This window comes from Brachionichthys hirsutus, unplaced genomic scaffold, assembly GCF_040956055.1.
Source record: "Brachionichthys hirsutus isolate HB-005 unplaced genomic scaffold, CSIRO-AGI_Bhir_v1 contig_1303, whole genome shotgun sequence".
In the NCBI taxonomy this organism is placed as follows: domain Eukaryota; kingdom Metazoa; phylum Chordata; class Actinopteri; order Lophiiformes; family Brachionichthyidae; genus Brachionichthys; species Brachionichthys hirsutus.
Window position 1 is genome coordinate 1 of NW_027180706.1, and position 21,070 is coordinate 21,070.

Genomic DNA, 21,070 nt, shown 5'->3' on the forward strand with positions numbered 1-21,070 from the left:
TCATCGATAGCAACTGATTCTGCTTCACTTTGTTCGGATAAAAGCGGATAAAAGCGGATAAAAGCGGATAAAAGCGGATAAAAGCAGCCGCGCGTCGGAACGTTCACGCAGAAGAACGTTTGCGTTGTTGTCGTGGTTCTGACGTCCTTGGGCACCACTTCCTGTGTGCTCGCGTAAAGGCCACTTCCTGCGTGCTCGCGTAAAGGCCACTTCCTGCGTGCTCGCGTAAAGCCCACTTTCAGTTCCGCGCTCAGTAACGTGGAGCGGAACCATGTAGGTTTGTTTCTGGGGGGAGGAAATAGTGAAGACAACGGATGTGTCGTGTTCGCGGAAAGGGGCGTTCGATTTGGGTACCTGGTCTTGCCGTAATCCGAATCGTAGGGCGTTTCTATGCGAGCAAAGCGCCCCGCCCAGCGGCTGCACCCGGTAACGCAAAGGCGTCGCACTACGCGCTTCCCGCGCAACGACGCGCTCTTCTGAGACCAGTAACCAAGATGGAGGGCGTGCTGGACGTCCCCAAGCCGAGGATAAACTGCGCGCTGCTGGCGCGCTACGTCGGTAAGGTGGTCTGCTTCGTCGGCCGCGTGGACAAGGTGAGCGCTGCTCGCTGCCCGTGCCCGGTGACGTGGACGCGCGTCGTCACGTGATGCGTTCTGCTTCTTTCTTTGATCAGGTGCAGCCGTCAGGGAGGTCGTTCACGGTAACGGACGGGGAGGGGAAGGTCGCAGCGGTGGAGCTGAGCGAACCGGTGAGCACCTGCGCTGAACGGTGACGTCACGCTCACCGCGGGGTCCTTTCAAAATAAATGCACCGTGAATGAAACCAAAGGCTCACCTGAAACCCTTAACCCTTCGGCCCCCTCAGGCAGGAAGTGGTTTTTACTCTGCCGTGCCTTTTGGACTCCATTGATGGAGACATGCTGTTAGTGGTTGTTGGTTTGTTTCCCTGACTGACCTGAGACCTGCTCACCTGAACCAGGTGCGCTGAAGGAGGCTCATTATTTTCGTCTTCCTCCTCTGAGCTGGAACAGGAGCTGAGTGGCGTCGTGGAGATCGTTGGTAAGGTGTCCAGCAGGGGGGACATCATGGCCACCGAAGGCAACATCCTACCGTTGGACAAAGGCGTCCCCTTTGGTAGGTGTCCTCCAGCAGCTCTAGTAGAGGGACACGCAGGTGTCCTCCAGCAGCTCTAACAGAGGGACACGCAGGTGTCCCCCAGCAGCTCTAGTAGAGGGACACGCAGGTGTCCCCCAGCAGCTCTAGTAGAGGGACACGCAGGTGTCCTCCAGCAGCTCTAGTAGAGGGACACGCAGGTGTCCTCCAGCAGCTCTAGCAGAGGGACACGCAGGTGTCCTCCAGCAGCTCTAGCAGAGGGACACGCAGGTGTCCTCCAGCAGCTCTAGCAGAGGGACACGCGGGTGTCCCCCAGCAGCTCTAACAGAGGGACACGCAGGTGTCCTCCAGCAGCTCTAGAGGGACACGCAGGTGTCCCCCCAGCAGCTCTAGCGGAGGGACACGCAGGTGTCCTCCAGCAGCTCTAGTAGAGGGACACGCAGGTGTCCCCCAGCAGCTCTAGTAGAGGGACACGCAGGTGTCCTCCAGCAGCTCTAGAGGGACACGCAGGTGTCCCCCCAGCAGCTCTAGCGGAGGGACACGCAGGTGTCCCCCCAGCAGCTCTAGCGGAGGGACACGCAGGTGTCCTCCAGCAGCTCTAGCAGAGGGACACGCAGGTGTCCTCCAGCAGCTCTAGCGGAGGGACACGCAGGTGTCCCCCAGCAGCTCTAGTAGAGGGACACGCAGGTGTCCTCCAGCAGCTCTAGTAGAGGGACACGCAGGTGTCCCCCAGCAGCTCTAGTAGAGGGACACGCAGGTGTCCTCCAGCAGCTCTAGAGGGACACGCAGGTGTCCCCCCAGCAGCTCTAGCGGAGGGACACGCAGGTGTCCTCCAGCAGCTCTAGCAGAGGGACACGCAGGTGTCCTCCAGCAGCTCTAGCGGAGGGACACGCAGGTGTCCTCCAGCAGCTCTAGCAGAGGGACACGCAGGTGTCCTCCAGCAGCTCTAGTAGAGGGACACGCAGGTGTCCTCCAGCAGCTCTAGAGGGACACGCAGGTGTCCTCCAGCAGCTCTAGAGGGACACGCAGGTGTCCTCCAGCAGCTCTAGAGGGACACGCAGGTGTCCCCCCAGCAGCTCTAGCGGAGGGACACGCAGGTGTCCTCCAGCAGCTCTAGTAGAGGGACACGCAGGTGTCCTCCAGCAGCTCTAGAGGGACACGCAGGTGTCCTCCAGCAGCTCTAGAGGGACACGCAGCAGTCGCTCATTGTCTCCCCCTGTTGGCTCCACAGATCTGCAGCTGTACGACGAGGCGCTGAGAGTCATTCATGATTTCTGCCACTGCTATCCCTTCCAACTGGCTGCCAGTGGGTGAGGGCCGAGCCAACGTCCCTTCCTGTCCCCCTGTCCTCCGTTTGTGTCCATTTTGTTTTGTCAATAAAAGTCAGACAAGTAAGGAGTGAGTCTCGTGGAAATGTTGTCCTGATGGAGGACACCCATGTCCTCACGGCGTCTCATGAGGCTGTAGGCGAGACGATGGCGGTCCTGGGAGGGACAGGAAGCCACGACGTCCTGCAGGTTCCTCTACATGGCACAGCGGACGGGGTCGCCGGGCCCACTCTGCCTCTGCAGGTTTCATGCCCCACCCTAAAGGGGGCGGGGCGTAACTCGAGCTCTCCTAGTGTCTGCCCGTGTGGATCTCCAGTCCTGTGTGAGCAGTGAGGCCATCAGAACCGGGCTGACCAGGATGTGCTCTGGACGCTGAGCTGTCTGTGGACACGCGTCCTTCCACTGGTCCTCCAGGTGCACAACAGGAATCACTCGACACACCTGAAACAAACCATCGGAGCAATAATCACTATTAAATCAATAAAGATTAGTTTGGGGCTCCAGGCGATGGTTAAAGTTGTTGCTACATTATGCACCTGTTAAATGAGTCAGTCCTGAATGTCCTGGTTCTGAGGGTCATCCAGGGTCCGAATGTCCTCCAGGTTCTGCGGGTTAGCTGAGGCCTGCGTCTCGTCTCCTCGGACGATGCGGGACAAGACAAAGGATTTCTGTGACGCGCTCAAAATGTGCCGTTATTTTATAATGAGATGAGATTTATTCACAGAGAGAATGCTTGCAATGATTTATTAATGTCTCTGTTTTTAGACGTTTCATGTTGGTGTATAAAGATACCAGAACAATCTAGAACCTTCTGGTGCTGATCCAGATCACCGTGTGGACGGTGTAGATCCAGTTAGGAGGGGGGAGGAGCTGCTTGGGGGAGGTCTGCGCTCTCTGACTGCTTTTCTCGTTAATCAATATTTAACGTGTTTAGAGGTAATCCTGATAGATTAGCTTTAAACGTATTCATGAAGAATTTGGTTCAGTCAGAGTTTAAATAGTTTAGTTTGGTTGAGGTAGCATTATCACGCTTAGCAATTAGCATTAATTATTTGTAGCTGAAAAGACTTCCGGAACCTGCCATTTTGCAACAAAAACATTTTGAACTCCGAAAGAAGACGTTGGGTCGAAGGTTACTTTCAAATATACGGTAATACTCAATGTCTATTTGAGAAAAAGAAACAGAATATTTGCAAAATGGCAAATACAATATTTATCACCTGGTTAATGTGATTTCTGGAAAACTAGCATATGTAGCTGAATTTGTAGATTTCATCCACTTCATAAAATGATTAACTTGATTAATGGAAACATTCTTGGCAAATGCTTTCGCTTTCGTCCGTCTTGCGCCGGTCCAAGAATTTCACCTCTGGCGTCACAATACGCCTTCCGGCGAATCAGAACGGTCTTACGGCCACAGCACCGATCGGCTGCTTCGACAAGGAGGAGCAAGGTCTATTCAGGGGTACTGGAGAGGAGGGTCCCCCGGATAGTCGAACCTCGGATCCAGGAGGAGCAATGTGGTTTTCGTCCTGGCCGTGGAACTGTGGACCAGCTCTACACCCTCGGCAGGGTCCTGGAGGGTGCATGGGAGTCCGTCCAACCAGTCCACATGTGTTTTGTGGATTTGGAGAAGGCATTCGACCGTGTCCCTCGGGGAGTCCTGTGGGGGGTGCTCCGGGAGTACAGGGTGTCGGACCCCCTCATACGGGGTGTCCGCTCCCTATATGACCGGTGCCAGAGCTTGGTCCGCATTGCTGGCAGTAAGTCGGACCTATTTCCAGTGCGGGTTGGACTCCGTCAGGGCTGCCCTTTGTCACCGATTCTGTTCAGAACCTTTATGGACAGAATTTCTAGGTGCAGCCGGGGCGTTGAGGGGGTTCGGTTTGGTGACCTCAGGATTGGATCGCTGCTTTTTGCAGATGACGTGATCCTGTTGGCTTCATCAGGCCACGCCCTCCAGCTCTCACTGGATTGGTTCATCAGCCGCATGTGAAGCGGCCGGGATGAGAATCAGCACCTCCAAATCCGAGGCCATGGTTCTCAGCCGGAAAAGGGTGGAGAGCACCCTCCAGGTCGGGGAGGAGATCCTGCCCCAAGTGGAGGAGTTCAAGTACCTCGGGGTCTTGTTCACGAGTGAGGGAAGGATGGAGCGAGAGATCGACAGACGGATCGGTGCATCGTCTGCAGTGATGCGGACTCTGCACAGATCCGTCATGGTGAAGAGAGAGCTGAGTCAAAAGGTGAAGCTCTCGATTTACCGGTCGATCTTCGTTCTCCTACCCTCACCTATGGTCACGAGCTTTGGGTAGTGACCCAAAGAACGAGATCCCGGGTACAAGCGGCTGAAATGAGCTTCCTCCGTGGGGGGGCTGGGCTCTCCCTTAGAGATAGGGTGAGAAGCTCAGTCATCCGGGAGGAGCTCGGAGTAGAGCCGCTGCTCCTCCGCGTTGAGAGGAGCCAGATGAGGTGCATCTATTCAGGATGCCTCCCGAACGCCTCCCTGGTGAGGTGTTCAGGGCACGTCCCACCGGGAGGAGACCACGGGGAAGACCCAGGACACGCTGGAGAGACTATGTCTCTCGGCTGGCCTGGGAACGCCTCGGGGTCCCCCCGGAAGAGCTAGAGGAAGTGGCCGGGGAGAGGGAAGTCTGGGTTTCCCTGCTTAGGCTGCTGCCCCCGCGACCCCCCCGGATAAGCGGATGACGATGGATGGATGGATAGCCTTCCGGCTCTTTTTCTCTCAACTCCATCCGGATATTTTTGAGCAAAGTCTGTGTGTTTATTCTGGAAATGTCTTGCGACATTTGACTTTTTGTTGTTTGCTAACTTCTCATTACATTTTAAGCGTACCGGTAAACCCGTCTCGTCAGCAGTGAAGGTGAACAAATCTGCCCACGAATCATTAAACTTTCTGTTTTCTTCAGACACTTTTCTTTTCTTACATTTATCCATAGTTGTCCGACCTGGGGGTCGAAAAATTCAAGAAATTGCGCGCAATTTGGTGGTTGTGACCGGATATATGTCGATGGTTGTGACGTATATTATGAGCGACAAAAAAATTGAATACGTTTTATTTTGTAATATTTATAATCACCATAATCTTCAAATTTGGAGTTGCATTTTAAAAACGAACGAACTAAAATAAAATACATTTAATTAAATACAACGTTAGCATAAGATGCTGCTGACCTTCTAGAGCGGTCCAACATGAGCACAAGATGCTGCTGACCTTCTAGAGCGGTCCAACGTTAGCATAAGATGCTGCTGATCTTCTAGAGCGGTCCAACGTTAGCAGAAGATGCTGCTGACCTTCTAGAGCGGTCCAACGTTAACAGAAGATGCTGCTGACCTAGAAGGGGATGACGGCCTCTTCGAGAGAACGTGGTCAGCCTTTCTGATGTACTTGCCCCCGTCCCTTCGGGACACAGTAAATAAGGGGAGATATGCGCTAAACTGGAGTGTTCCCGTGATCTAATGTCATCATCTACCTCAGAACTTATTGTTTTTGTTTCCTGGTGACTTGATTTAATTTACTGTGCATGTTATTATTTTTGTTGTATTTATTTCAGTTATTTCTATATTTTAATTCTTAACTTTGTTAGATTTTCTCCTTTTTTTCCCTCTCTTTTCTCTTAGAGCGGAACGAGTGGGCGGTGCGGGGTTACAGGGTTGGGTTTTTGAGTGACGATGGTATGGAGTTATATGAAGCAACTTTATTTTGGATGGTGGTGTATATTTCTTTGTATTTTGATATATTTGATTACAGAGTGCTTGTTATTGTTTATGTTCTGTAACAAAAATTCAATAAAATCTATGTACAAAAAAAAAAAAAAAAAAAAAGCACCAACAATCTAATTTCAGAATTGAACCATGGAGCTTTCCTTTTTGGTTTTAGTTTTTTAATCCTCAGGGGGCGATGGTCCCCAGCACCACCTAAGGATGGAAGAGTGGGCATGGTGGGCAGGGTCCCTCAATGACCTCAATGACAGAACTAGTTAAAGTACTGAGTGCAAACTCCTAGCCATGGTGCAAGGTTTTTTTTATACATGTAAATTACTAAAATTTTAATTACACCGGCACCTATGGAACAGAGAAAATATGAACTTGCATTCCAATGGCTCATCTACAGCTCACATAACCCATTGATGACATTTGTCGCTGAGCCATAATTAAGTACACAAAATGACAGTCATAGGGTGCAATGCTAAATCATCTTTGTCTTTGTAGCAGTTAGAGGCATAGCTAAGAAGTGCAAGGACCAAGCGTCTTTAATAAAGGGTGGGCTAGAGGGCGACGATGCAGATGTGACACAGAGAGCAGGGTGGGAGCAAAAGTATCGAGGCCAGGGTTGCAGAATCAGGGGATGGCAAACTGGACAACCAGTTCTTCTTTAGCATCCACTTTGATTTGAGAGATTGCACCGTAAGCATTAGCGGCTATCTTTGACACCTGCAAAAAAAAAAGTAGAAAATAGTAAACAGATCATGGGGAGTGTGAAAAATAATTAGAACTAACAACTTCACTCAATATACCAAACAAAACAAAATAAAATGCAGTTTCATGGAAAAACATTAGATAGATTCAAGATCTATTTTAAGTCACAACGGCAAGCGCAACCCGTCACTCTGAAATCCCACACAGCTTAGCATGCTGCTCCCAAAACAGTATCGCTCTGATGTTAAATGTAGCCAACAACAAACATGTGCCAACATTTCCATGTGTGCTAGCGTATGCATTACCTGCTGAACATCCGCGTATGCCACCATACTAGTGCTAGCACTTGATGGGGTTGGCTGGCGAGGGAGGGCAGAGCAAGGGCTTTCTTCTGGGCCAGACTGTTCCTCAACACAGCCAGTTTAGCACTGAAGCAACCAAAAAGCACACATTTATTTGGACTGCTGAGCTTTTATTAGTTAGGATGTAGTTTAGAGCTTAATTTTAAGCACAGTTTTCACGCAAAATACCGTAGCGAGCTCAGAGAGCAGAACCACACTGGAATCAAGCTTGTGTCAACAAGTGCCTTTATTGTGACACAGGACAACTTGACTGCACATGGATGCCGCACTGGGGTCTTTTAACGCAACACCCCTCTCACTCATGGTGCCAACAGCACAACCCAGTCACTCCCATGATGCATTGCGCCTCACGTGATCTCGCGCGATCGCTACATACACCACACAACGACTCCGTGGCACATCGGCCAGCACCCTCTCCATCAGCCGCTCAAACGTAGCTGGTGCGTTGCAGAGTCCAAACGGCATGACACGGAACTGCCATAGCCCCTGGCCGATGGTAAAGGCAGTCTTTGGTCTTGCTTCGGGGGCCAGCTCCACCTGCCAATAGCCACTGCGGAGATTAAGGGAACTGAACCAGCTGGACCCAGCGATGTAGTCGAGGGCGTCATCGATGCGAGGGAGTGGGTAGGAGTCTTTCTTGGTGACTGCATTGAGGCGCCGGTAGTCTACGCAGAACCGCCAGGAGCCGTTCTTCTTCCTCACCAAGACAACGGGGGCAGCCCATGGACTATCTGATGGCTCGATCACACCAGCAGCAAGCATCTCACGGACCATTTCCTCCGCCGTCTGCCGTCTAGAAAAGGCCAGCCGATGAGGTCGTAGGCGAATGGGTTGAACATCACCCGTCTCAATGGTGTGCTGGGCCAGGCCAGTCTGCTTACAGTCCTTATCTTTGGCAGCAAAAATGTCTTTGTAGCCATCAAGGAGGTGTTTCAACTGCTGGCGCTGCTGGGGATTTAGGCCATTGCTGCTGCGTAGCCATAGCTGGTATATGGCCTCGGTTGTCTCTGTAGATGGGGCGACAGTTGACTCTGTGGTCAGTTCTGGGGCAGGTTGGGGTTGTGCCAGGCTGCTGGGCCGCCGTTGAACTGCAGCTGATTGGTGGTGCCTCCTCGGTCGGTTCCCACTCTCTCGGCCAGCCTGGAGCTCCATGGGCTCTCCGCCAAGGGTGACAGCCTTCCCTACCACGTCGACATGGGCTCCCCAGCGGTTCAGCAGGTCCAAGCCGATGATACACTGGTCCTGGATGTTGGCGAGCCAGAACTCATGGATCACCTCCTGGTCTCCGACCCTCACTGTCACTGTCGGTTGGCGTCCACGCAGTGGAAGGTAGGCGAGAGCGTCGGTGCCTACCAGGGAGATGGTGGACCCCGTGTCCATCAAGGCTTGGCAGGGCTGTCCATCAAGCCAGCAGTTCAGATACAGTCCTTTGGTATGGCCACAGCGGCCCACCAGCGTGCATCTACCTTGGAGGGGGTATGGAGGTCGGAGTGGCAGTCCCCTCATTGAGCCACTCCGCTGTCATTTCCCGCCTGTCTGGCCTTTGGAGCAGGAGCAGGACAATCCTGTGCGATGTGACCAACCTCATCACACCGGTAGCAGCGGTCAGTTGAGCGGGGGGGCCCGCTGGAAGCGCGGAGGTCTTCTTTGGAGCTGCAGTGGTGATGGTGTGGCTTGGCGGGTCTCTTCGGGCGCCCCCCCTTCCTCATAGTCAGCCATTCTGACATTTGGCTGTCGAGCAGGACCCCTCTGTGGTGCAGGCTGACTGGAGAGCACAGCCTCCGCCCGTTCAGCTTCATACAGTGCCTCGCTGAGGGACTTGGGCACGGCGAGGCAAACATGCTGGCGCAGTCTTTCAGGTGTGAGCCCCCGCAGGAAGGCATTGAGGGCCAGGGGCGATGACGCCTCGGTGCGTCTGCTGCGGCAGCCCGCTCGGCCAGCAGGGGCGGCGGACGCCTCGGCGCGCTGGAGCCGTCAGGAAGCTGGTCCGTCTTCAGCATGGCTCTGACTGCTCGCTCGAGTTCGTTGATTTCCATCTCCATCCTTCTGGAAGTCGAAAAATCCCACTTCTGACACCAATGTAGCGAGCTCAAGGAGAAGAACCACACCGGAAACGAGCTTGTGCCACAAGTGCCTTTATTGTGACGCAGGACAACTTGACTGCACATGGATGCTGCGCTGGGGACATTCAACGCAACACCCCTCTCACTCATGGTGCCAACAGCACAACCCAGTCACTCCCATGATGCATTGCGCCTCACGTGATCTCGCGCGATCGCTACAATACTATATAATCCCTAAAGTACAGTACCCAAAGTTTGGATACGCCGTCGCAAGCACAGCAACTGTGTAATTTTATCTGGGGTTCAAGGTTTCCTGTGTAGGATAAGTGTTATGCTGTTTCAAGTTTTTACGGGAGTTAAATCACATCCCCCTTCAAGCAAGAGTTGGTTGAAGCAAACATAGCTATCACCACCATCACTGGACAGCTCCACAGGTAGCCGGCTACCTGTGGAGCTGTCCAGTGCTGATCCTGAAGGTGAACTTCATATGCTCTTCTATGGCATGCCGTTCAGGAAATTATTATATATATGTATATATAAAAAGTGAAGTTTGAGAATATGGACCGAACGGCGATATATATATATGGAAAGCTGATATATATTGACCCATCGCTGATATATATATATATATATATACTTATTGAATGATCGCTACTGCGATCTTGTGTCATTAATAGACGAGGATCACTCTGAGCGAGTCAGCTCGAAATCTAGTGCCGGCAATCCTCAATAATGAGAATGCCCTGGTGAATGTGTACTGGTAACTGTATTCAATGCTGTTCTATATCCAACTAGCACAGTTAAAAAGTATGATTAAGATAGGCAGCTCAGTGTGTGAGTACGGCTTAGGTCCGCCCCTCCCCCGGAGAGAGAGCGAGAGCGCCAGAGATGTGTGTGAGAGCTGAAAGGCGTCTTGTTTAACTGTGTTGGATAATAAAGCCGCAGCTACTCAGCTAGTCTGGCGAGTCCCTCCTTTAACAATGCTACACTTTGGTTTAACTCCCTCTGGGAATTAACCCCGGAGGGAGAAGGAGGGGGGAGGGGTTATTCCTCTGAAAGGGAGTCCTCCTCCATAAAGTGACTGGTAACTGTCCTCCTGGGTTTTAGTCCTTCTCTTTGGTAAAGTCAACAGCAGGGGTGCCCACACTTTTTCAGCATGCGAGCTACTTATAAAATGACCAAGTCACAAAGATCTACCCACTAAAGAAATGCTAAACATAGAAGTATTTTCAAATATATCGAGGATTCTTTATGTACAATGTATGCTGATGTACCCTGCGTAACCGCATGAGCCAATATTGAACAACACAATTGAATTAACTGAACATGTGTTTGTAATTGCATCAGGTTTGGAAGGACTTCTTGTTATTAATGATGACGTGACGGAACGATGCCTCGGTGGCGGCTTTCGCTTTTGAAGTATGTTGTGTGTAAAATGGCTGCTGTCCAGACAACTGGGATTCTAATTCATGAACCTTTCTGTTTCTCAGCTCGCTTTTCGGTGGAAAGTCGGAGTCGTATTGTTGTTATTGCGATGGTAGACTGGCAGTGTAAATGCAGCGCAGCTGCTTGACGTTTATTTTGAAATGTGCGCTCTTATTTTGTAGTGCAAGGGGAAGTTGCAGCTGTGCTAGAGTTAGCGGCAGAGAGGAACGCTCAGGTTTCATTAGTTTCATTACTCCGAGTATCTGATGAAGAGTACTGCAGGAAGAAAACTGCCTCTTTGTCGTGTTGAAGCAGCCGAAGTGTTCTCCGGTGATCAATAAATAAAACATCTGGAGAGCGATCGATGGGCGGCACAGGCAGAAAGGCGTTTAAACGACATCGTGAAACAAACTCCGCCTCCCATTCCGCGTTAAAGTGATGTGTTTTTGTCTTCTTACTCGGTCCAGCGATGGTGATAATCTTTCTGTAGTTTTAAAGAAAAAAGCGAGGGCTGAAGATCGGAGATAACTCATGACTAGCTTGTTAGTTTCGCTGCACTTAGCGCCTTTTTGCGCTGTGCGGTGACCTAAAGGTCAGAAAAAATAAGTTGTCACCTGACTGGCTGCCCTGCATGTCAATCAAGAAATACGTCACGCGATCGACCCACTTTACCTTCACGACCGACCGTTCCTGGTCCAAATTCTTGATTTCTCCATTCCGTCCTGCAGCAGATCCCAGACACGGACGCCGTTTCCATATTTGCCCTCGCCGAAGAGGAGGCGAGGGTATTGCAATTGGGTGTGTCTGTCTGTCTGTTTGTTTGTCTGTTTGCTTGTCTGTCCGAGCGCATAACTCAAAAACTAGTAACCCAATCGACTTGAATTTTTTACACAAGCAAGGTTCTGTCCGTGGCTCAGTCCTCCCCGAGAATGGCGTTGATCCGGATCTGGATCCAGATTCTAGAATTATTTTTTACATCTGGAATTGTGCCTGTGCTGTAAACTGCCACTTTAAGAGGGAGGGACACAAATGGCATGATGGGAAAAAGAGTCCAGAAGGAGTCTTGTAGTACGTTCCGGAGCAGCAAGCTAGAGCAGGTTTGGCCCCTCTGATCCGGAAGCCCTGTTTACTGTCTCACAAGATCCAATAGTCTATTGGAGGCGGAGTCTGCAGTCTCTGATTGTCTTTCTAGTTGGTGTTTATTTCCTTCTTTAGTTCAACAGTTGTTCTCACGGCTTTCCTCTTTTCCATTCCTTTTCCTGCTGCCTTTCTTTGGATCCATGGCTAAGAGCTAAAGAGAATAAAGCGTAAAAACTATTAGCACAGCCTGTCTCCTACGGGCCCTGCGATGGACTGGCGGCTTGTCCAGGGTGTACCCCACCTCTCGCCCATTGACTGCTGGGATTGGCTCCAGCTTGGCCCGCAACCTGATGACGGAATGAGCGGTTGGAAAATGAATGAATGAATGAATGTCTCCTACGGCAGGTCGACTCAAACTGAACCTAATCGATTAGACTCCGCCTTTGTTCACGTGTCTTCGGTTCACCTCGGCTCAGCTCGTAGGTTCGAACGTTCTACGTTGCACATATTAAGTGTCTTTGTAATTTATTGTAATTTATGTAATCTATTGCCATTCATTGTCATTCTGCATCAGTGGTGTAATTTATTTTAGATTTATTGTTAGTTTGCATCGGTGGTGTAAAATCATTTTATTTTTCTAATGTTACGTTGCATCAATTGAGTTATTGAATATTGGTTTTATTTTTATTTGGATTGTTACATTTGTATTGTTAATTGTCGATGAATTATGTACTAATGCAATTCAATTCAATTCAGTTTTATTGATATAGCGCCAGATCACAACATAAAGTCATCTCAAGGCACTTTACAGGATTAGCAGGGAAAGACCTGCAGGGAAACACAGAACCCAACTTGACCCACAAGAGCAACGGAGGCAAGGAAACACTTCCCTTTAACGGGCAGAAACCTTGGACAGAACCTAGGCTCATGGTGGACGGCCATCTGTCTGGCCGGTTGGGTAGAGAGAGAGAGAGAGAGAGAGAGAGAGAGAGACGAGTCAAAAACAAGGAGATGGATAGAGAAGGACTTTCAACGGAAACAAGACCGCAAGGGCTTTTTTGAAATGCTCCTCTTAGGCAGGATGTTTGACTGTACTTGTACTGTAATACATGCTACTGTGTGACTGTACTTGTACTCTAACATTCTATCTAATAAATATATTCATCATCATCAACTGTTCGATTCTCCTTTTCCCTCGGTTCTATTATTATATCTCGTGTTGGAGGTGTTTATTCAATAATGAGTCAGGATTATAAAACGAATCAAGTTTACTGAAGGTTTTCAGTAAGTACAAAGCTGGTAAGGAAACACAGCGCTGGACTCTCCTACAGACGAGGGGGGGGGGGCTCTGTAGAAGAGTCCCGAATGTTCTACAGCAGTGATCTTTATAGTGGGCGTCAAAACACCCTCCTCCTGGGATGGGCCGGTAGGGCCCTGACTTGTTCCCATCGTGTATCAGTTACAATGTGATGTTTTATATGTGATTAATCTGTGTGTGATTATTACCACAAAGTATGTAGCAATACATAAACTAAGAGTGTTTGTGCAGCCTGTGTATTGTGAGCGTGAACCCCGAACCAGGCCAGCAGAGAGTGTGTGCAGACAAAATGGAAACCACTAACAGTAATTTGTTCACAGCGTAAAGGTGGGAGCTAACCCCCCCTACGGGCCCCAAAGGGGACCCCGCAAAGCTCGCATAGCAAGGAGCTGTGGTAACTAATACAGATTACCAACCCTAGTACAGCCACAGTCCTTCACATCAGCAACGAGCACACAGTTATCAAAGTCCCCCCCCCCCCCCCCCATTAACCTGCAAGCAAACAGCGTCATCATGTATTAGCATTAACACCAAAGCGTGAAATGTAGACCCAGACCCCGATCACAGTCGGTCCTCTTCTTCTGGATCTCCAGGCACGATGAAGCCCAGCTGTCTCCGCTGGGTGTGAGGATCAATAGTGCCAGGGGCCACAGGGGCCCCCCGCTCAGCTTACCAACCATCCCTAATAATTAAAGGACTGGATAACCCCAAATGTTCTAAAAATGTAACCAACAGCGCTCTAAGGCCTCAAAGGGTCGCTCCCAGACCGTCATCAGGTGAGACGACGTCAGGAATGAAGGTGCTACAGCTACGTGCTACAGCTAACATCAAACACGGAGCTACAGCTAACATCAAACACGGAGCTACAGCTAACATCAAACACGGAGCTACAGCTAACATCAAACACGGAGCTACAGATAACATCAAACACGGAGCTACAGCTAACATCAAACACGGAGCTACAGCTAACATCAAACACGGAGCTACAGCTAACATCAAACACAGAGCTACAGATAACATCAAACACGGAGCTACAGCTAACATCAAACACAGAGCTACAGCTAACATCAAACACGAAGCTACAGCTAACATCAAACACGGAGCTACAGCTAACATCAAACACAGAGCTACAGCTAACATCAAACACGGAGCTACAGCTAACATCAAACACGGAGCTACAGCTAACATCAAACACGGAGCTACAGCTAACATCAAACACGGAGCTACAGCTAACATCAAACACGGAGCTACAGCTAACATCAAACACGGAGCTACAGCTAACATCAAACACAGAGCTACAGCTAACATCAAGCACGGAGCTACAGCTAACATCAAACACAGAGCTACAGCTAACATCAAACACAGAGCTACAGCTAACATCAAACACGAAGCTACAGCTAACATCAAACACGGAGCTACAGCTAACATCAAACACAGAGCTACAGCTAACATCAAACACGGAGCTACAGCTAACATCAAACACGGAGCTACAGCTAACATCAAACACGGAGCTACAGCTAACATCAAACACGGAGCTACAGCTAACATCAAACACGGAGCTACAGCTAACATCAAACACAGAGCTACAGCTAACATCAAACACGGAGCTACAGCTAACATCAAACACAGAGCTACAGCTAACATCAAACACAGAGCTACAGCTAACATCAAACACGGAGCTACAGCTAACATCAAACACAGAGCTACAGCTAACATCAAACACGGAGCTACAGCTAACATCAAACACAGAGCTACAGCTAACATCAAACACAGAGCTACAGCTAACATCAAACACGGAGCTACAGCTAACATCAAACACGGAGCTACAGCTAACATCAAACACGGAACAGACCTCTCCCTCTCAGTTAGCAGGCAGTCAAGAGCAATATAATCTTAGTAAGTGATTCCATCTAGTTCCTTGAACCTTCAATAATTTGGGGAATGAACTACGCTTCATTCAGTGAAGCGTAGTTTTAATTCAGACTCCTCTCGGGACTCTAATCACGCCTCTACGTTTGTGCTCTATCTCCAAACCTATCGTACCTAAAGCCTCTTTGAAAGGTGCTCCACCATCCGCCCCAACAATTCAAGGAACACTTATCTTTCCTATTCCCAAAATTAGTTCCACATTTTATTTCACACTTCAGGTCACTCACACATCAAGCAAACACCAATAATGAACATCTCCATTGTCCGAGGGCGCCCCCAGTGGCGACTGACCGGATCAGTTCTCTGATCCATGACTCCTGTAATGAGGTTCCTGACACACGGCAAACGTCCAGATCCCACCACACTGTCTTTCGCTGCCCCTGCACCCAATCATCTCTGTCTTATGGGTTCTCCTGTGGTGGACATGTTAGAACCTGGAATCTGTGTTCCTGTTACCTGCCTCACCTCGGGACATCTCACAGGCGCGGTCCACTCCCATCAGCTCAGCCATCTGTGTAGAGGACGGTCCTGGAAGAACCTGCTCTTTCAGGACCTTGTTGTGTCCATGGTGTGTGTTCTGCTAGTGTCCAGGGGACACCTACGCCCCCTGCAGGTGGAGCATGATTTAGTACATCGGTGAAGAATATTCCGCCTGGTTCTGGTTCCTGGGAACATGTGACATAGTATTCCGTCCTTCTGTCATAACTCGCTCACAGTTATGTGTGTCTTCTGCCCTACATGTCCATATGTCCTGTCCCCTCTGTGGAAGTGTGACCTCTTTGCTTTTGAGAAATGTGCTACTGTGTGGGAAAGAACAACAGCATGTACAGTCCAACCGTCCCACCAATAACTCCCCTAATACTCTGTAACGTCATTAATATTCTACTAGTGCGTTCCGTTGTTAGTCTAACTACAGTGACGCCTGTCTCCCTACTCTGATCTGTGTCGGACTCTCAGGTGACTGATAAGAGTCCAGGTAGATGTCCTGTGTTAATGTGTTAACCTCTCATCAAGGCCCCAAAATGTCTTTATATATCTATCTCAGTCTGTAATAGTTGTTATCTCAGTTATGTTGCTTAACTGTCTCTGCAGTCTGCTGTCCCCTATCGTGAGTAATTATTTGTCTTGACCTCCTCCCCAATATCTCTCATCTGATTGTTGAACCTTGAACGTCATAAAATTGATATGTTTCTATCTACGTCTGAGCTGTTCCTGTCTGCTTAACTTAACCAAGGACAGTCAATGTTTATGGACTTGTTCGTTCTCTGTTCGTCTCTGTCCCGGAATGTTGTGAGGACACCGGAGCTCCCCTCACAATGTCTCCATTTGTCTGAATGAGCTTCCTCAAGTTTCTGCTCAAAACTTTCTATAACCTAAATTAACTGCCCGATCATTGATTATATGAAGTCTAGCTTCAGGTGCCACTGAGTTTAAGAGTTTCTCAAGCGTTCCTCTCGAGCCCTGCATTAACCCCGTGTTGTGAGCACGTCATTGTGTGAGAGGCAACATTATCCTCGTGTGTGTGAAACAGCCGAATGTGATCATAAGTCTGTACAGACAGAGAATGACTTGTCCTTATCAGAGTGTTAACTTTATTGAACGTGTTTGCGTTCTCACTGAAAGTGGGGTCAGTGTTGATGGATGGAGCTGAGGGAGGAGTCTGTCCCGCCCTGGTTGTTGTCTGTTCTGTCCCTTCTCCAGATCATCCTGCATGGGGACGTTCGATATCTACAAAAGTAGAGCATATGGATTTGTAACGGTCTTCTACCCCAATAACACTGTCCGGTTTCCTGTTACAGAGTGTGTTTGTACTCCCCCAATGTATGTGGTCCTTTTAGGCGTTCAGGACATCCATGGTGGGACTCTGGGACGGCTCAAACGTTTCCTCCACTGTCCCACAACCTCTGCATTTCTGGTGGCCCCCCAGATGTGCTGCATAACTCAAATATCTAACAGAACTCAAAAATTTGACAACCAATTATACATGTGCCTCACACTGCCAGTGCATTCCACTCGTAACAGCGATGCCTTGTCATTAAACTCAGAATTATATATTTCTGAAAGGCCTTCGTAACTCCGATTCGTCGTTAAGTTAGCACCTACGGCAGGTTTCATGGTTTCAGTGACACAGTGGAACGAGGAGACAGAGATAAATCCCAGATCATGTGAAACACGTGTTTTAACTCCAACATTTAGGGATATGCATGTCCCGTTTCAGAATACTTTACAAATACCAGAACAGGAATTCCCTTTGGGATCCGGGTGAGATCAGTGTTTATACGCCACATAAACAGCCTACAGCCGAAAGCAAGAGCTCAAACACCGAAAACCAAAATGTACACCAAGTTATGGTAAAACTGGGTTTGTGTGCTGTACTACTGACATCCTGTAGGCCTGGTGAGGTCACTACTGACATCCTGTAGGCCTGGTGATGTCACTAATGACATCTGGGACTCTCATCTTATATGACGGTTTCTTTCACATAAAAGCTGTTTTTTGGTGTGGCGATGTCATTCTGTGTGAAATTTCCAAATCTTAGTTTTCAGTGCTACATCCCATAATCTGACCATGTAATCCATGTTCAACCTATCAATGACCCTCGTGGCCAAAAATGTCAATTTTCTTCAAAGTGTCCAACAAAATGTCACAGAGGGGTGGAGCTAAAGAGCCAAAGGGATTTCAAACGGGTGGCGCACGGGTGGCAGGTTAAATATTTGTACATGTATTTAAACTTGTGCACCTTCTTCAGATCCGGCGGGCACTTAGCTTTTAGCTTAGATGCTAAAGTGATGATCTTAGCAAAAAAAATAATGGAAATATATCTTTTGAAATCCATGTGGGATCTTCTGGAGTAGCTACATCTGAGCATTATGGAGTTGGTCCTCATTGCCTTTCTGCTTCCTCAACGCTCCAGGACTGAGAAACTCCACCATTCCATTTTGCTTTGTAGGGTTTTACCAAACCCTCTTCCGGTTCCTGTTCTCCGTTGTGGGTGCGTATTCAATGAGGAGAATGTGGGTTTAGATGAAGACATTTATATAATTAACAGATCAATACAGTTAGTTCAGATATCAGCGCTGAGATTCAAGCATGTTCCTCGTGGCTTCCTTATGCTGGAATGATGACGCTTCCTGCTTCGTCCTCACGTCATTCCGTCCCCTGAAGGCGGGACTTTGCCCCAGCCAATCTAAGCCCATGTTCATCTGTGTCATTATGTGTCGTCACCAGATGAGGCGTTCAAGTGAATCAGTAATAATAATAATGTTGTGATGTCGGCGTGCGGTCACGTTGTGGAATCCCATCTAATACGGAAATCTAATACAGCTTTAACTGCTCTGCTTCGCTCGCTCCAGCAGGGTGGACATGATGCTGACACATTCTGGAATTCTGTTTGCAGCACTGCAATAAAAGATTAAAATCCACCATCTCAACAATTGAGTTAGTATTACACCCTGTAACAGGAATGACAGGCGGGAAAAACAGGTTCAGTCCGTCAGAAACTATTTCCAAGTCGACTCTGGCAAGAAGAGTAAGCAGATGGACCACGTCCTCTTTAGCCTCACAGAAGCTGTCCGGTTTAGGCTAACGCTACCGAACATTAAACAGACGGGGGGGTTGTTCGCCCCCCCCCTCGGTCCCACATCCAGCAAACGCAGAGATTGCTGTACAGACAATTTTACATGAGCACAGCTGTTGAGTTAGGCCCGGTATCATGGTCCGGGTTGAATCTGTAGTTGTACCCGTATGGCCGCAGATGGTACGTCAGGAACTCCAGAACGTACAGCTCCACAGCGTAGATGTAGTGAAAGGACACCACGAAATCTGAGCAACATCCTGGACCCTGGAGACAGAGGACGCACCTTTTATTCTATTAACAGCCTTCATGCTATCGGACCATTCACCCCATCATCTGTGGCCCAGCTGTCAGCCAATCAGAGCCTGTGGCTGATCTCACACCCCCCGAGGAAGTCACCAAGTTCTCTCGTTACCCGTGTGACACTCCGGCGGACTCGGCTGCGTTGTAGTGAGGACAAGATCATTCACCCCACTCCACCATTCACCCATCGGTACCATTGGGACGAGGAGCCAGTTGCTGATCGACATTTCACAATGTCTTTGCAGCACCAAAGTCAGACTGTAGGCAAATATTTCCTGACTGTGTTCATAGAAGTCTGTGACTGTGATGACCTGATTGTGGGTTCAGCTGTGAATTCATTCAAAGGGCACAGGTCTCCCGGGGGCCGCCCCGTAATGACTATTTGTATAATCTTTAGACACGTTTGAATTGAGGCGATTGTCCACTCTGCATGTGCAACACTTGGATCAGAACACGAGGCAGCAGCGATTTGTCTGGTGAGGTCAGGACTTTTTAAAGCCCTACTTTATATTCTTGACTATCCTTCGTCAGACCTGGCAGCTCTTCCTAGATGTCTCTCTTTGGCTACTGGTCTTGCTCAGAAATGACCATCGTAAATTCAAAGTGCTTTCCTTACCTCTACTGGAGGATAGTGGTCGTATAGCAGAAACCAAGGGCGTGGTCTTGAAGGCTGTCTCACCAGGTAATGGTCAGGAGGGTAAGGATGAAATGTTTGTCTCCCCTTGATGTCTCTGGAGTCTGCTGGCTCAACCTTCATCGTCTCCATACATTTCCCCAGAGCCATGTCTTCTATCTCGGAGAAGTGTGAGCATTCCCCGGTTCTGAAGCCTTGGACAAACCTTCTCAGTGCTTCCTTACTGAGGACGTACCCTGCCCCTCCACTCATGTAGCCCTGACTGACGAAGGGGCTGAACCTTCTGCCCAGGTAAAGCGGCTTCTCTGTGTCATACTGAGAGAGGATGTAGCGAAGATTCTCCACAATCACGTATGTGTCATCGTCTGTTTTTAGGAACCAGTCGGCTTCATCCAGGTGGTGCAGGTGGACGTACTGGAAGGCTCGAATGGTCTTCCAGTAGAGCTTGTCTCTTCCTTCGGTCACATTCAGTGCCACAGTGGGGAAGTCAGTCTTGACAGAGCTCATGTACAGCACTTTATCGCAGCGCTGGGCCCAGGTATTCTTGACATGCTGGGTTCTGGAGTCCAAGTTGTCGGGCCCGGTCAGGACCCAACACAAGATTCGTGTTGGATGAGAGGAATTAGCTGCTGGGGTCTGGTTCGCACCTAGAGTGATTTGAGAGAAGAGAATGGGGCTGTTGCATCGTTTCATGATATTCTGTAATGAAGCACTGAGGGAGGAACTCAAAGGACTCGTAGCAGCGTGGACAGACGACGAAGCAAGGTCCAAAGACTCCGCCCAGTACTAAACCAGAGTACTATTTAAAGATATATATATCTTCTTTCTCTTTCTTCTTGTCCCGTGAGAGGTCACCACAGCAACCCAACCTTGTCCACTTCACCCTGTCCTTTGCATCGTCCTCCCCAACACCAGCCACTCTCATGTCCTCCCTCACTACGTCCATGTCTCTTCTCCTGGGTCGTCCTCTAGTCCTGTCCTTTGCATCGTCCTCCCCAACACCAGCACTCTCACGTCCTCCCTCACTACGTCCATGTCTCTTCTCCTGGGTCGTCCTCTAGTCCTGTTCTCTGGCAGTTCCATCCTCAGCATCCGTCTACCGATATAGTCCCTGTCTCTCCTCTGGACATGTCCAAACCATCAAAGTCTGGTCTCTCTGACCTTGTCTCCAAAAAGTCTAACCTTCACTGTCCCTCTTATTGTCTCATTTCTAATCCTGTCCAACCTGGTCCCTCCCAAGGAGAACCTCAGCATCTTCATCTCCTCCTCTTCTAGCTCCGCCTCCTGTCTTTTCCTCAGAGACACTGTCTCTGAGCCGTCCATCATGGCTGTCCTCACCACTGTCTTGTAGACCTGTCCCTTCGTCCTATCACAGAGCACACCTGATACTTTCCTCCCCCCGTTCCAGCCTGCCTGCACACGATTCTTCACCTCCTTTCCACATTCTCTCCATCACTCTGCTCTGTTGACCCGAGGTACCTGAAGTGGACCTGAAGTGGACATGT

General features: G+C 49.3%; 2 protein-coding genes across 3 annotated transcripts; one reads left to right on the top strand and one right to left on the bottom strand.

Moving 5' to 3' along the window:
* Positions 1-307: 307 nt before the first annotated feature.
* On the top strand, positions 308-2,503 carry rpa3 (replication protein A3). 2 transcript variants are annotated; one of them, XM_068759491.1, is made up of 4 exons: positions 308-593; positions 674-748; positions 1,031-1,133; positions 2,344-2,503. In XM_068759491.1, exons 1-4 carry the CDS (start codon positions 315-317, stop codon positions 2,424-2,426), a joined length of 540 nt encoding a protein of 179 aa, XP_068615592.1. In that variant the 5' UTR covers positions 308-314; the 3' UTR covers positions 2,427-2,503. The 2 variants fall into 2 exon arrangements, with proteins under 2 accessions (XP_068615592.1, XP_068615591.1); XM_068759490.1 differs by having other exon boundaries at positions 317-593; positions 1,022-1,133.
* A 16,227-nt stretch (positions 2,504-18,730) lies between these two features.
* Positions 18,731-20,258, bottom strand: c1galt1a (core 1 synthase, glycoprotein-N-acetylgalactosamine 3-beta-galactosyltransferase 1a). The gene is made up of 2 exons (XM_068759489.1): positions 19,548-20,258; positions 18,731-18,895 (listed from the first exon to the last, which is right to left on the bottom strand). The coding sequence occupies exons 1-2, from the start codon at positions 20,256-20,258 to the stop codon at positions 18,731-18,733; spliced, it is 876 nt and encodes a 291-aa protein (XP_068615590.1).
* Between the last annotated feature and the right edge of the window lie 812 nt (positions 20,259-21,070).